Source organism: Melitaea cinxia, chromosome Z, assembly GCF_905220565.1.
Source record: "Melitaea cinxia chromosome Z, ilMelCinx1.1, whole genome shotgun sequence".
Classification (NCBI taxonomy): domain Eukaryota; kingdom Metazoa; phylum Arthropoda; class Insecta; order Lepidoptera; family Nymphalidae; genus Melitaea; species Melitaea cinxia.
The window spans coordinates 4,506,191-4,520,991 of NC_059424.1; the positions used below are offsets into that span (position 1 = coordinate 4,506,191).

The 14,801-nt window shown below is 31.2% G+C and overlaps 1 protein-coding gene across 1 annotated transcript; it reads left to right on the forward strand.

Moving 5' to 3' along the window:
• Positions 1-5,428: 5,428 nt before the first annotated feature.
• On the forward strand, positions 5,429-10,338 carry LOC123668512 (succinate dehydrogenase cytochrome b560 subunit, mitochondrial-like). The gene is made up of 3 exons (XM_045602247.1): positions 5,429-5,463; positions 8,358-8,596; positions 10,052-10,338. Exons 1-3 carry the CDS (start codon positions 5,429-5,431, stop codon positions 10,336-10,338), a joined length of 561 nt encoding a protein of 186 aa, XP_045458203.1.
• Positions 10,339-14,801: the final 4,463 nt, after the last annotated feature.

Sequence of the window (14,801 nt, forward strand, 5' to 3'; positions counted from 1 at the left end):
CTTGTCGTGGGTTGTGAAAAAGTACATCAGTATTTAACGTGAAAAACATTTTAAATTTTCTATTTTATCGAGTGTCTTCTTCTTATTTTTTTAATAGTACTTTGTTTACCTAAAAGCTTTTATGGGGTTCCGTACCTTAAAAGGAAAAAACGGAACCCTTATAGGATCACTTTCTTGTTCGTCTGTCTGTCAAGACCCCTTTTCTTAGGAATTCGAGGGTGGTATCAAGCTGAAATTCCTATCAAATACCAAGGTCTACTGTCCCTTGGAGCTGTGAAAAATTCAAACTTCTAAAACAACGCAATCAAAAGATACAGCCATTCACGCTGCATATTTTCGAGTCTCGCAAGGGAATCAAAACCTACAGAGTACTTATCGTGAACTCAGAATCTTGAAATTTGGTACGAAGCAACGTTTTTTAGCACAGATATAGGAAAAATTGCGAAACGCATAAACTTTTAGTTATATCATTGAATTAAAATATTTTTAATAATTTTGTTTGTACGGAACCATCGGTGAGCGAGTCCGACTCGCACTTGGTCAGTTTTTATTGTTATTGCTGACAAATCTTTTCGCTCATTAGCGTTTCATTTTTGGGTTGTCAACACAATACAACTCTAATTAGTCAATAAATTACTTTGTTATTTTATTCCAAGGCACAGTACTTTTTTGTTTTCTTTTACAATCATTATACAAAGAAATGTGTACAAAAAAACTTTTTATTGTACATTAAAAAATACAAATAAAATAGAATGAAAAAACAAAATAGAATTGTTTTTCAACGACTAGGTAGGCTCACAAGGTAGTATTATTTATCAAATATTTAAAAAAAAAGTAATAAAATCCATTTAACTGCTTATGTTAGACGCCGGTTGGACTACTAACTAGCTCACCTGACATACGTTCTGTCTGCACTTAAAGAGAGTTGACATCACTAGAACTACACTGTAAGTGCTATGAGATACTGTTGTTATATTTATTAGTTTATTATATTATATTATTCTAATGTATATATTTATTGCTTGTAAGTATTAATGTGTAGATATTTGTATGTAAGTTTAGTTTGTAAGTACCTACACATAAAAAAAAGATTCAGAACGATCAGATACAAAAACAAGTAATGTATGCAAAGGCGGCCTTATCGCTTATAGCGATCTATATCGCTTATAGCGATCTATATCGCTTATAGCGATCTTGAGCGTTTATTATAACTATACCACCTACCCGATCTTCAAATAAATAATACTTAATCCTATTTCGGGTTGTCTGGAAGAAATGGCTAACTAGCCGTAAGACCGCCTCTTGTACTACACATTCTTAAGTTGTCTGTATTATTATTATTTTGTATTTACATATTGTGGTGTACAATAAAGAGTAAATAAATGAATAAATAAATAAACTATACGTTTATTGAAATAATATAATAATTAACTACGGTACTCAATTGCGGTGGGCTTCTACAGATTATATTGTTTAGGACAGTTTCTGATGATTTTACGCTGCATATATTTTAAGCGACATTATTATTTTACATTATTTTTTATGATGACCGCTCTGGTGTAAAGGTGCGTGTCAGTAGTGCCTAAACACCGACGGTCGCTGTTTTGTTTCCCGCTCGGAGTGGATATTTGTGTAAATACTAGCTGACCTGTGCCCACTTCGTTGGGCGTTAATTATTACTTTTGATGCCAATATATAGAAAAGTTTTCATCTCGCTCGCATTTGTCCGACTTGATTTACATATACTATTATTTTTTCTGTTCAATAACAATAAAATATGAAACCTGAACAGTGTAACTTTCTGTTAGTGAAATGTTTTTTTATGATCGGATCAGTATTTAAAGATTACACCCTACTAACAAACAAAGTTAGAAACTTTACATAGATTTATTTCCGGTCTGGCTGTTAGTCCTTGTCTCACCGTGCCTCGCAGAGTACGTTAAGTTCTCGGTCCCGGTTGATATCATGTACCCCTGATAGCGATGGTTACTTACGGACATGGAGACCACATTTAGAAAGAGGCCTATGCCAAGCAGTGGGATATTATAGACTGAAGCTAATATAAAAAGTCGGCCAAGTGCGAGCCGGACTCACGCATGAAGGGTTCCATACCATTAACTAGGTAAATAACAGTAGGCACATTGATTTTAATTTCGGGCAAAAAGCGGCAAAAAAATCACTTATTGTATGAGAACCACCCCCCCTAATTTTTTTTTAATTTTAATTTTATTATTTGTTATTAAAGTAAATATACAATTAAGTATTTTGTTAATATTTCAAGTCCTACCTGTTACCTTTATTGATATCGAGCAAAAATAGGCAAAAAACAAACAAAAAATTGCGTGGGTGCCTCAGAGAACGTGTAAAGTCATCAGTTCTTATTATATAATCACTATATGTAGTTATATAATCAATCAATAGTGACTTCATAACATAACAATAAGTATTGGTAGAGAAAAATTCTTTAGTCAGTATGGAGTATTGAACATTGTTCCTCTATCAAGCGGCAACTTATGAATCTTGAGCAAGAAATAATTTTTTATACGTTTTTAGAAAAAAAAAGTTCTATGTGAAATGATTATGTACTTAAATATATTTATTCTAGTGGTATATTGTTTTTAAATGTTTGCTTAAATATATTTTGTATGTATATGTTTATGTATGTATATGCCGTGTAATGTATAAATATTATATTATACAACTATGTTTAGCATTATAACTTAATTTCATTATGTGTAATAAACTTGCGCTATTGATTGCGCATTATTACCAACATATTTTTTCTATACTATTAATTATAATCTTATTTGTAAATGGGCCCATGATGTTGGGCTGATGATTAACGCTCAAAAAACTAAATTTATACATATACATTCTTCCCATAACGTACTTATCACCTCCCCTGCTATCATGGCCCACACTCATGAATGTTTCCATAGTAGTCGTATTAGTTTAAATTGTCAATGTCCAACTGTTAGAAAAAGTAAATCAACATACCTATCTCGGCATCGTTATTGATAAAAGATTTAACTGGAAGCCTCACATAGACCTCGTTTGCTCTAAAGTAATATCTCTACTTAGTAAATTGTGTATACTGAAACATAAGCTCCCATATAAAATTTCTAGAATACTGTATCTAGCCCTGGCTAAATCTGTTATTAGTTATAGACTAAGTAGCTACGGTAGGACCTATAAAACACATTTAAATAATATTTATGCTTTACAGTTACGTTTATTAAAAACCATTATCCCAAAATTTAAAAATAAAAGTATCTTGAATGAAAGCGATATTTTTAAATATTGTAATGTCATGGATGTATTTACGTTGGTGAAATTCAATATCCTAAATGAAGTTAATGATCCTTCTTTATTAATCGAAAAATGTAGTCCCAATACCCTAAGAAATAATCAAAATTCAAAAAATATTGTTACACCGAATGCTAGAAATTTTTACGGAGCTAGAATGTTAAATACCATTATACGTGCATTTTTTAATGAAATTCCCGAAGACCTACAAAAGTTATACCTGGAAAAACGAAAATATAGAAGATCACTAAAACAACATTTATTGAAATCTTTAAGCGTTTAAAAGTCACAAAATTTTGGTAATTACCTTAGTTTAGATTTAATTGCTATAATATGGTACGGTACGGTATAGATGTTGTATGATAATATGGTATGCGACGCGGCGGTTTGTCCGGATAAGCTCTTGTGAGTTTTCGTGACAGGCTTATGTATAAGTGTTAAGTATGTGTTTTTTGTATTTTTGAAAAAATTAAAAAAATAAATAAATTAAAGGTTGCCTGGGAGATATCGCTTATAAGCGATACACCTTTGCATACTTATTTGTTTTTATATCTAATGGTTCTAAATTCTATTTTCTTTTTGTGTGTGTGCAATAAAGTTTTTATAAATGAATAATTAATTTGTACGTTTTTTTTTAATGTGTTACCCACACATGATTTTATATTCGATTTAAGCGAACCGTGGCGCCGTCTATAGTGATTTCTTTACAGAAACTCGTAACTATTCAAAGTTTCATATTACAATGAAAATCTTTGACAGGAGACGACACCATGCTATAAGAACTCAATAATAATCATCATATCAAAAATTTCGGTCTAATGGGTATATCGTTCCATAGCTTAATTGGCTAGAGCCGCTATACTCAAACTGCGGCCCGCGGGTCGCATGCGGCCCGCCGGGCTCTTGTTGTTGGCCCACCTGAATTTACCAATTTATTGTAAACCAATTTAAATTTTGTGTCCATTAGAAAACGGGCGTTCGGATCAAAAATAGTGAGACGATACAAATTGTAATTACTCTGAGTGGTTCGATGAGTTCATTGATTTTAAAAACGACACTAATCTTGAAGTTTTGTTTAAAGAAAAAAAGGAAAAAATAGAGAATATGTAAAATTTTTGAGTACCAAAAGTATAAAACGTCCAAAGATGTGCCCAAATCCTACTAACATTTTTGGATCTACGTATGTGTGCGAATCGTCTTTTTCAAAAATGAATTACACAGGAGGACGTTTATAGAAACAAACTTACAGACTTTCATCAGGAAGATGTAATAAGGATAGCATGTAGCGCTAAACCAGACCGTAAAAAAGTTGTAAAAAGTGTTCTTAAATACAAAAATCGCATTAAAATATTTATTTATTTATTTATTTATTTACACTTTTGCACACCAACACAAAAGTAAAATAAGTTTAATGAGGTAAAAAAATATAATAAATTTGCATTAGTTGCAACAGGCGGCCTTATCGCTAAAGCAGCGATTTCTTCCAGGCAACCTTTGGGCAGAGGACTAGAATTGATTGTTATTGGGGATATGGGCGCTAAATAAGTGCTATCAGTCATAAACATAAGTATATATTATATATATCTTAATATATATAAATCTCGTGTCACAATGTTTGTCCTCAATGGACTCCTAAACTACTTAACCGATTTTAGTCAAATTTGCACACCGTGTGCAGTTTGATCCAACTTAAAAGATAGGCTATATTTTATTTTGATATATTATGTTATTATTATATTTCAGAAAAAAATAAGGTGATACGAAGTTCGCCAGGTCAGCTAGTTATTTATATTCATACATACACATACATATACATACAAATACACCTACACAAATACACACATATACACGTACACAAATACCTACAAAAACACATAATAATTTGATAACAAAGAAAAATACATACACAGAGAAAAAAATAAATTGATAAACGAATAAATAAGTAAAAAATAAAAATAAAATAAATACGTAAAAATCTATATATCTTTGTCAAAACTTATTTTTTCATTAATAAAGTAACTACATTATTAACTTGGAATTTCGTTTTAATTGAAACCTAAATAGTTTTTGCTTGCGGCCCGCGACACCATGACTGAAACATATTTGTGGCCCCTATAAAAAAATGGTTGAGTACGGCTGGGCTAGAGCACCGACACGGTCAGTTGGAGATGCAGGTTTGATCCCCGCTGGAGCAGTCCATTTTTGATATGATATTAAAAAAATGTTAATGAATAATTAAAATAAATTCTTTGTGTTTACGTCATTGTTTGTAAAGCTGGCAATAATTAAAAATAATTGTCTCTGACGTTTTGTTTATAGTGTCACTCTTACCAAAATATTTTAAAAGGGAACTACGTGAAACATTGACAGTATAAAAAATTGAAATAATGTTTCATATTTTACTAAAAACGTATTGTTTTAGAGATAATATTGCTTTTAGAATATTTAAAACTAATAGGTGAGTGAATTTCAAATATAATTCATTATTAACACTAAATGAAGTACGTTAAAGAATAATTTGTTCAATACATATTCCCTTGTCTCCTAGACGCTTGATGACGTCTTAACCACCCTTTCAACCTTTAAAATACTTGTATTAGACACATATATTTTTAACAGCGTTGTTATCTTTTACTGGGATGACACTGAGATAGTTTTTAACTACGCACACTATTTAAATTAAATGCGTTCAAGCTAAAAATATAATAGAAAGAACATGTTTAGAGAGTGTAAAATGCGCTCATCAAAAGTTATCTCCACGCTTTAAGAGAAATCAAACATTCCCTATTTTCCGAGTTTTATTTTAATTAACTTTGTAATTTGGGCATGACACACGACTACGATACAGGCAAAATGAAAAAAAAAATATAAAAAATTACATTTTGACATTTCAGTGATAGCTATATACAAATTAGATACATACTCGTATATCGTCAATACAGAAATAGATTTGCCACAATTTTGGTATAAGTGTATTAGGTATAGAGATCATGCTGGGGTTGCAAATTACATTAACCCGCCGTGGCCGTCCGTTAGTTGCATAGCTACAGCCTACGTACAGCCGGTGTTGGCGTGTCAGTTTGTAATTACAATCGCTTTTTCTTTAATTTGAAAAGCTTTGTATCTCAAGCTTGGTTTTTATATTATAATATTAGCCGAAAGCAAATATTAAAATGGGGTGCATCAATTTAAAAAAAAATGCTAGTTTGTATGTAACCTAATAGATACACTATGGTCGGGAGCCCCAACTTCATTTTAACTATAGTAGTCAGCTCTTCTAAGTACAATTAGAAGTCAAAATTGATAGGTATGTTGTACATATATATCAAACGAAATTTGTTTTTTTTTGTATTCTTGTATTTAGACGACCTTCACTAACGCTTACGGCGTTTAAATTTTCACAAGCAACAGCTAAACGAAAATAATTTAAATTTTTTAAATAACAACATTACTGTGATAACTTTCGTGTAAATACAATAACACGTTTTAAGCGTTAGATAAGTCACTAAAACTCTCAAATGTAAACACTCAAGTTGTAACTTTCCTCCCAATCCAAACTTGTATGATTCTTAAATCATACAAATATTTTAAATTTGTTTATGTTTCTTTTACTCTTGGCCAGTTTTAATGCAGTGTAAACAAGACGTTACATTGATCTATGTTAAAAAAAAAATATACAAAAGCAATATACGATACCAGACTATATGGGGCATAGTCTCAAAGTGTCATGTACCGTGTCCTATCGCTAGTAACAAGACTAAAAACGAGATGTCTCGAGTTACAAAGAATTTTGGGTTCACAAAAAAAAAACTTACTGTAATCAGTTCATATTTAATTGCAATAAAATAAAAGTAGTAGGTAGTTATTATCTAGGTTTATCGTATATATGTCATAGGTACTCATAACGAATAGATTTCGCTACTGTACTCGCTATGATATTCAGTCAGTTCGGACTCACTTTCATTATTTATGTTATTTAACTTGAATCCTGCAACTCCCTAATTGCATAGAAGCCTTGATACTGGGATATTGATTGGTGTATAATACGATATTATTTGGATAGTTACTTATACTCTTTTTAAATAACTCATGCCGTCCCTTGTTTATACCACGTTTTGTTTTGATTATTTACACTGTACGTATATACTTTTGAAAAATTCTAACTATCTCATTCGATGGTATTAAAGCTGTATGTTTACTTCGCAGGGGTTGAATAAAAGTCTCTTAAATTTTTTATTTTTGTTTTAAAGTACTGAAAGGTCTATTTTTTTCTTTTACGAAAGAAAGCAGGATTGTTATCATTTTCTGTAAAGATATGGCGTATGACGAGTGAAAAAGATCTATAAGCTTGACATAAATTTAATTTATATTTACGTACTTTTTTACTTGTGCTTAAATTGATTATTATCTGAATTTCATATTTTTTAAATTTATACAAATATGCTATAATTATTTCTGGGATATCAGAATCAGAAAAATTAGTGTTAAAAATGGATCCGGTAGGATTGATATGAATAAAAGGAAAATATATGTATTACATAATTGAATTGTACTAAAATCGGAAACATCATTCATCATCTCATTATTAGTTGTCCACTTCACGTAGAATGCCCCATATTTAATACCTATAGTTATTTGTACATTGACACGTGTTGGCACAGTGGTCATAGCACTGACTGTTGCGCTGGCGGTCGTGGGTTCGATTCCCACTCACGACATATATTTGTATTAGCCATAGAGATATTCGTCACGGTCTGGGTGTTTGTGCTTGTGTACTGTGTGTGTTTCCGGACTCCCGACACAGGAGATAATCGTACTGGGGGCCGTTAATATTGGTAATAGTAACTATATACATGTACTATATTTTATGCATTTCATTCGTCACAGTCTAAAATAAAATAGAAGATTCATTAATATTACTCGCTGCAGATTTGTTTATGATATAACACAAATATAAAAAAGACACTTCGATTGACAGAGTATGGTTCTAAAACAATTGCGATTCGCCAATAAAATATATTCTAAATTTAATTTTTAAATATGTCTTCCAGATTAATAACACCATCATCACTTTCACTAACCGGAAGAGTAAACTTAAGCGGTAAAGATTCGTGTGGTTGTGGGGACTCACAAGGTAGCGGCAGTAAGATAATATTCAAAACATACGTACCACCACCAAAAAAAACTCACGATGAAAAGAATATGAGTTTGAATCGCCCTATGTCGCCGCATCTGACGATATATGCACCTACGTTACCAGCCATGACGTCCATTGTCCAGCGTATTACAGGTTAGATTGAAACGTCAGCTAGACACCACATAATGGTAAAATTTAACGAGATTATTGATTTGCATGCAGCTGGAACCTTGTCGTCAATAATGATTCTGTAGTTCCAATCAAGTCACAAGCGACGATGTCATTATACTCGTATAATACGAAATACGTAACAATAGTGTTGCTTTATTAAATGCTATACACCTAACATTATAACGTATTATTTTAATAGTTTTCAAAGCTTTTTGTGGAAAGTTATTTCTATATCTTAATAGAAGTTGTTCGCAAAGGAACAGTTGTTCGGAAAACAGTCTTCTCTTAGGTCTTCTCAAGCCATTTTGTATAATTTCAGTAATAAGAACTGTTAATTATTAATTCTTATTTATTTTATATGCAATCAAAAGTATAAAAACAAAATTTCATGCTTTTATTTCTACTTCAGATATGAGAGGAAAATATTTAATTAAAAAAATTATTTTGTTTAATCAACCCCTAACCGGATATAAGAATAAAACTTGAACTAGTGTTTATAATTTTAGTAGCAATCTAGAAATAAAGATATGCAAAAATAAGTCGCACTTTCATACAAAATGTCAATGATTTTAATGTAAGTGATTTTTTCTTAACTTCAAAAGTGGCAAAATACATATTTGTGTACTTGTGATTAGAAGCCAAGGGCTTTAAGTTTCTAATTCCAGAAATGACAGACATCACTACAAATTTACTCCTATATATGTTAGAATTCCCGTAAAAGCTACACACCCGTTTACACTTTTTTAATCATGTCATTTCTCATCATGTAGTCCAGTATTAAAATTTTATGTTTCCAGCTTCAAAAATATGATGAACTTTCTTTTTAAGCTTTCAAACCATATTTCACCCCCCTAGAAGTATTATATGTTAAATGGACGTCTGTTAACTTGTAGTATTTGTAGCACAAAAAATTAAGGACCTTTATACTACTTTAATCCAGTTCTGTCACAAAATCCGTTCTTACTGGATATTTATTAATTATCAGCTACCTCTGAGTAATTTTTTAAGATATAGTACAATGCCTTAGGACTTTTATAAAATCTTTAGAGAGCCCTTAGATTTTCTTTATGCAGATCTATCACAAAATAGAAGAACACTACTATTAACTATCTTTTTGTCAAATTTCACGCCTGTAACACAAAAACTGAACAAACTTGTGAGAGTCCTTAGGCCATCTTAACCCAGTTCTGTTGTTACAGCATATATTTATTGACTATAACCTATATTTGTGTTAACTTTCAAGTTTGTAGCATAAAAAATTAAAGGATTTTTTTTTAAAAATCCTTTGACATCTTTAATGTAGGTCTGTCACAAAATTATTTTTCATTTGTGTATATATATGATAGCTAAGCATGCAATGTAGTACAGAAAAAAATTATTGTAAAAACATATTGAGAAATCTTTATTATATTATATTGTATTTATATTTTGTTTCAGGAATAATTATTACTTTTTATGGGCTGCTACTTGCATGTGGCAGTCTTTTCCTGTCCAATGGAGTGGAGACCTATGTGTCTATGATACAAAGTCTAGATCTTTCTAGACCTCTCATATTTATCATAAAAATTATATTAGGAGTTCCGTTTGTGTATCACTATTTTAACGGAATACGTTTCTGTATGTGGAATGCTGGAAGATGGCTGGAAATGAAGGACGTATACGCCACAGCAAAAAAAAGTTTTGTTGCTACCGCTGTTGTAACGTTAATTTTTGCTCTTATTTAAAAGATATTATTTTCTTATTCGCTGGCATATAACTGTTTCATTGGAAAAATTTTGTATGTTTCGAACTTATCTTGTAGTTAATTAACATATTTGAGTAACTAGTTGTTACCTGATAATAATTATATTCATACAAATTATACGAGTATAAATACGTATAGTCATGTGATGACGGTTACATTGTATAATTTTGATTATCTGTCACGAATTTAGCAATGGTGTCTTGGTTTAAATTTAGAACAAGATATTTGCAATGTTTGACTTACCTTCACTGATGATTGTACACACTTACAAACCCATAAGCAATTTTCTACTGTCCCAAACGATGTTAATGCTACGATTAAGTAACATAAATTATTACGATTAAGTAATATAAAACATTGTAAACGGAAAATTTATTTCCATATACCTACTGTATAATATGTTATTTTTAAATATATATGTTTTTTTGTCTACTCATAATATCTTTTAGTTTAATTTTAACTCGGTAAATGTAGCAAAAATCTAATTTGAAACCGTATTTTGTATTTTGAAGTTATACTTCTTTTGGGGAAACACTGTCATAAAAAACCGACACCCTGAAGTTAGGTAGTGAACGAAGAGGAAGATAGCAACGTGAAGTTAGGTAGCCAATGAAGTATAACTCCTTACGTGTATACATAAATACACATACACTTTTTTTTTAAATAAATAATTATTTTACTTTCAGATAAAGTCAGTAGAGGCTTTTTAATTTAATCTATAAGGACTCTCGACTACAACCTGTGAACATCAACTCATATTCATTAAAAGATTGCTCAAAGGGGGCACTATAAAATAATTTATTCTCTTAGTGGGCAGTAGACAAAATAAGTTTGGGAACCCCTGCACTATAGGTACACAACACTACTTGAAACCACTGTCATTTGACTGTAATCTTTTGTACTACTTTTAAATGTGAGCAAAGTATTTTCTACTGTGCCTCACAATTAAGTGGTCTCAAACAAATGTTTTCGTTTTTTCGCCGGGATGTGTAATTGATTTTATGTATCATTGGCGTCCTGGTTTGCACGCATGCGATTACTGCCCCGTCTAAGAACTGAAATATTGATAAAATTGCGAACCTCTGAATATAGCCTACCTTAATTATTTGTGACTTTTCAATAGGATATGAAACTATTAAGCGGAACAGACTTGTTAAAAGCTATTTCGATGCATAAAATATTTTATTGGTGATCTCGGAGCATCCGCTTCGCAAAACCCGTAATTGCATGCGGTTGTATTACGTGGAACGTTTAAGTTTAGCTATTGTATAGTTAACTTTAAAAACGTATTCACATGATAGCAGGTTTCGTTATTATTATTACTATCAATATAACTATTATATATGTATTTCATCATTATATATTTCATTTATAATAAGAATGTGTAAACTAACATTTGGCGCCCTAGGCTCACCCTACTCAGCCTACTGGTAAATCCGCCATTGAGTCAGGTAAATGCTTGTTTGAAATAAAATGAATAATATGTTATTGAAATATTCATTATTGAAAGTAAACATCCCAACGCTGAGAAGTCACTTGAAAAATTGTTATCTGCATAAATCTATATATTAAAACAAGAAGCAAAAACCTTGTACCCATTTTTACGAAAATTACGCGGACGGAGGAGTATGAAATTTCGTACACTTATAGGTTATATACAGAAGGAGCGCAGAATGCTAACACTTTTTAAAATGTGCATAAAAATGTATTGAATCTAAGAAAAAAAAAAAACATTACATGCACTACTATGTATTAGTAGTGTTAGTTATATACTCTATTGTTGATTGTCAAAGTTGTTTTTCATTACGTACTTTTTTGGATATTTTTATAATTAAATTTTTTAATTATGGTCGATATTCGAGCACTAGGCGACCACTAGTAAAAATAAATCGTTGAAATTTGTGTAAGCGCATAACTTTCGAATACTGCACGAAATGGGATAGTTCTTTTGTTTGTTTTCGTAATTGTCTGGACATACTTTTAAGAAAAAAATCTATACATTAATTAAAAAATGCCTATGGCGGTGCGAAGTTCGTTGGGTCACCCAATTTAAAATAAAACTACGAGTAAGTTAATGAAGCGATTATTTTTAATTTTGTTTATATATAAGTATCGTGGTCATATTAAGAGCTATCAAAATACTGTATTCATTTGAACAGAACTTGATATGAATCATATAAATCTATATTAGTTTGTATTACGTTATTCCCTCAGGCGAGGGGATGGTAGTCAATATGCGTAATCACGAACAGGCTTGTAGGTAGGGGTATTTATTTTACACTTTATTGGATATCAATAAACTACATAACGAAAATAACAATATTGTAATTTAAAAACAGCAAAGGTGGCTTATCATTAAAGGTGATATTTTACAGACAACTTCCAAAAATAGAGAAAATATAGTAAAAATAAACAATAAAGTATGAAAATTAATAATTGAAACTTCACATTATAATATGGTACTTGTAAAGTAAATCAAATCCATGTAACTCAACATAAGTACAAATATATATATAATTATAATAAAATATAATAACATTAATAATTAGTAGTATATAAAGAAAAATGAATCACTAAATATTTTGCTAAGTGCAAAGCTCGAGTTCTGTTGAACCATTGCGGTTAATGTTTTTTGTTAGTTTCCTGATACTTTATAAAATGTTCCAAAAGGATTTTTTCTTGAAAATTCCAGAATGATTATTTAAGCTTCCAGTCGCAAACAGGAACACAACACTGTTTTAAAACATTATTTGAAATGGTATTATTTAGCTGTGATCTTCTGTAAGGTCGAGGTATACTACCCCAGTCGGGCTGGTCCATATTTTGAGCAGGAAATTTCCTGCTGTGCCTTACTTCACTTAATAAGATAATAATAATAATACTTTTTATTTTACACCATTAAATGAAACAACAAAAAAGTAACATAAAATGAAAGATGTACAAAGGCGGTCTTATCGCGGAAAGAGCGATCTCTTCAAGACAACCTTTGGGTATAGGACACGAAACAGAAATTGCAGTTAGGAAGTAACCAAATAAGTGCAAATTAGAATAGTTTAATAAAAATACATAATACTTACATATATAAAATACACACATATATAAATACGTATATCACACAAACACGATATAGGCGATCATGACGTGTTTAGTGACAAATAGTGTAGTTTTAGGTATTTTTTGAAGGAGATGACAGATTGAGCTTGTCTAATAGGAAGAAGGAGAGAGTTCCAAAGTTGGAGCATTAACAGAGAAGGAATTAGAAAAATAGTGAGAAGTATGAGACGGAGTTTTAAGGATTAAATTGGTGTCAGATCGAAAGGAACGATCATGGATGTCGCAAAGAAACTCATAGCGTTCTTTGAGGTAAAAGGGTGAATCAGGACGAAACAATACGCGATAAAGCAGTAAGAGGATGTGAGTATTCCTGCGGAAGCGAATTGGGATCCAGTTAACTTAACACCTTATCGCCTCAAAACCAAGAATAGCGCGTCGAGTATTTACCGAATTATTGAAACTGTGAGGGAACAGGGAAGTGTTTGCTTAGCATGTTACTTATCTACGAAAATTTCATCAATATTTACTTACGATGAAACTACGAACGAGAACTGAAAGAAGAATTTGTCAATGTATGTATAAAGTGTAGTGAAGATTAGTAGTAGACATTATGCTCTCTCATTATACACTGCTACGTTAGTTAGAAAAAACGGGAGAAGTTGAAAAATCTTCTCAACATGTTCAGATATAAAATATGTGATAGCTTGCTTTGTATTTGATAAATTTAATATTCTTCGCCTGTTATTATACAATATATTATTTCGAGGCGAATTAATATTATAAGCACATTACCACAAAACCGATAAAAAAACTTTGTATAGATTACAGACGATACTGCAGAGTCGGCTAAAGGATATTAAGATACAGCAATAGGATAGCCGAAGCCAGACCCGTCATTAGCTGATTGATCGCCCGTGTGCACTAAATACATACGCTGAGTTTAGTTAAAAACTTCTTAACGTTTTTTCTCATTAATGGTGGGAAAAAATCTTAACAAAAAAAAAAATATGTCTGATTTGGTAGGTAAAACCATTCACTTAAATATTTGTCTACAAAAATTTAGCTCTTCTCTCCTTTATATTTGCGAAATCTTCTATCAGCTTTCTTGTATCCAAGCTGTCTAAAATTTCACGTTCAATTGAATCTATAGCTAAATTACTTAGTCTGTTGGAGCATTGTTGATCTTAGTTTTTACGTGACTGCAGAAGGAGAGTAGTGTTTTTCGAGGGTATTTATGTATATATGTACCTACATTCTATGTTTTCTACTACAGTCTATACGGCTTGAAGAATTTCAATGTTTGAGGTGTCGTTAGATTCGTCTTGATAGCGCGAGTGATCATCGGTATATAAAAAAATCAAAATAATTCCGTAATCATAATAACTACTT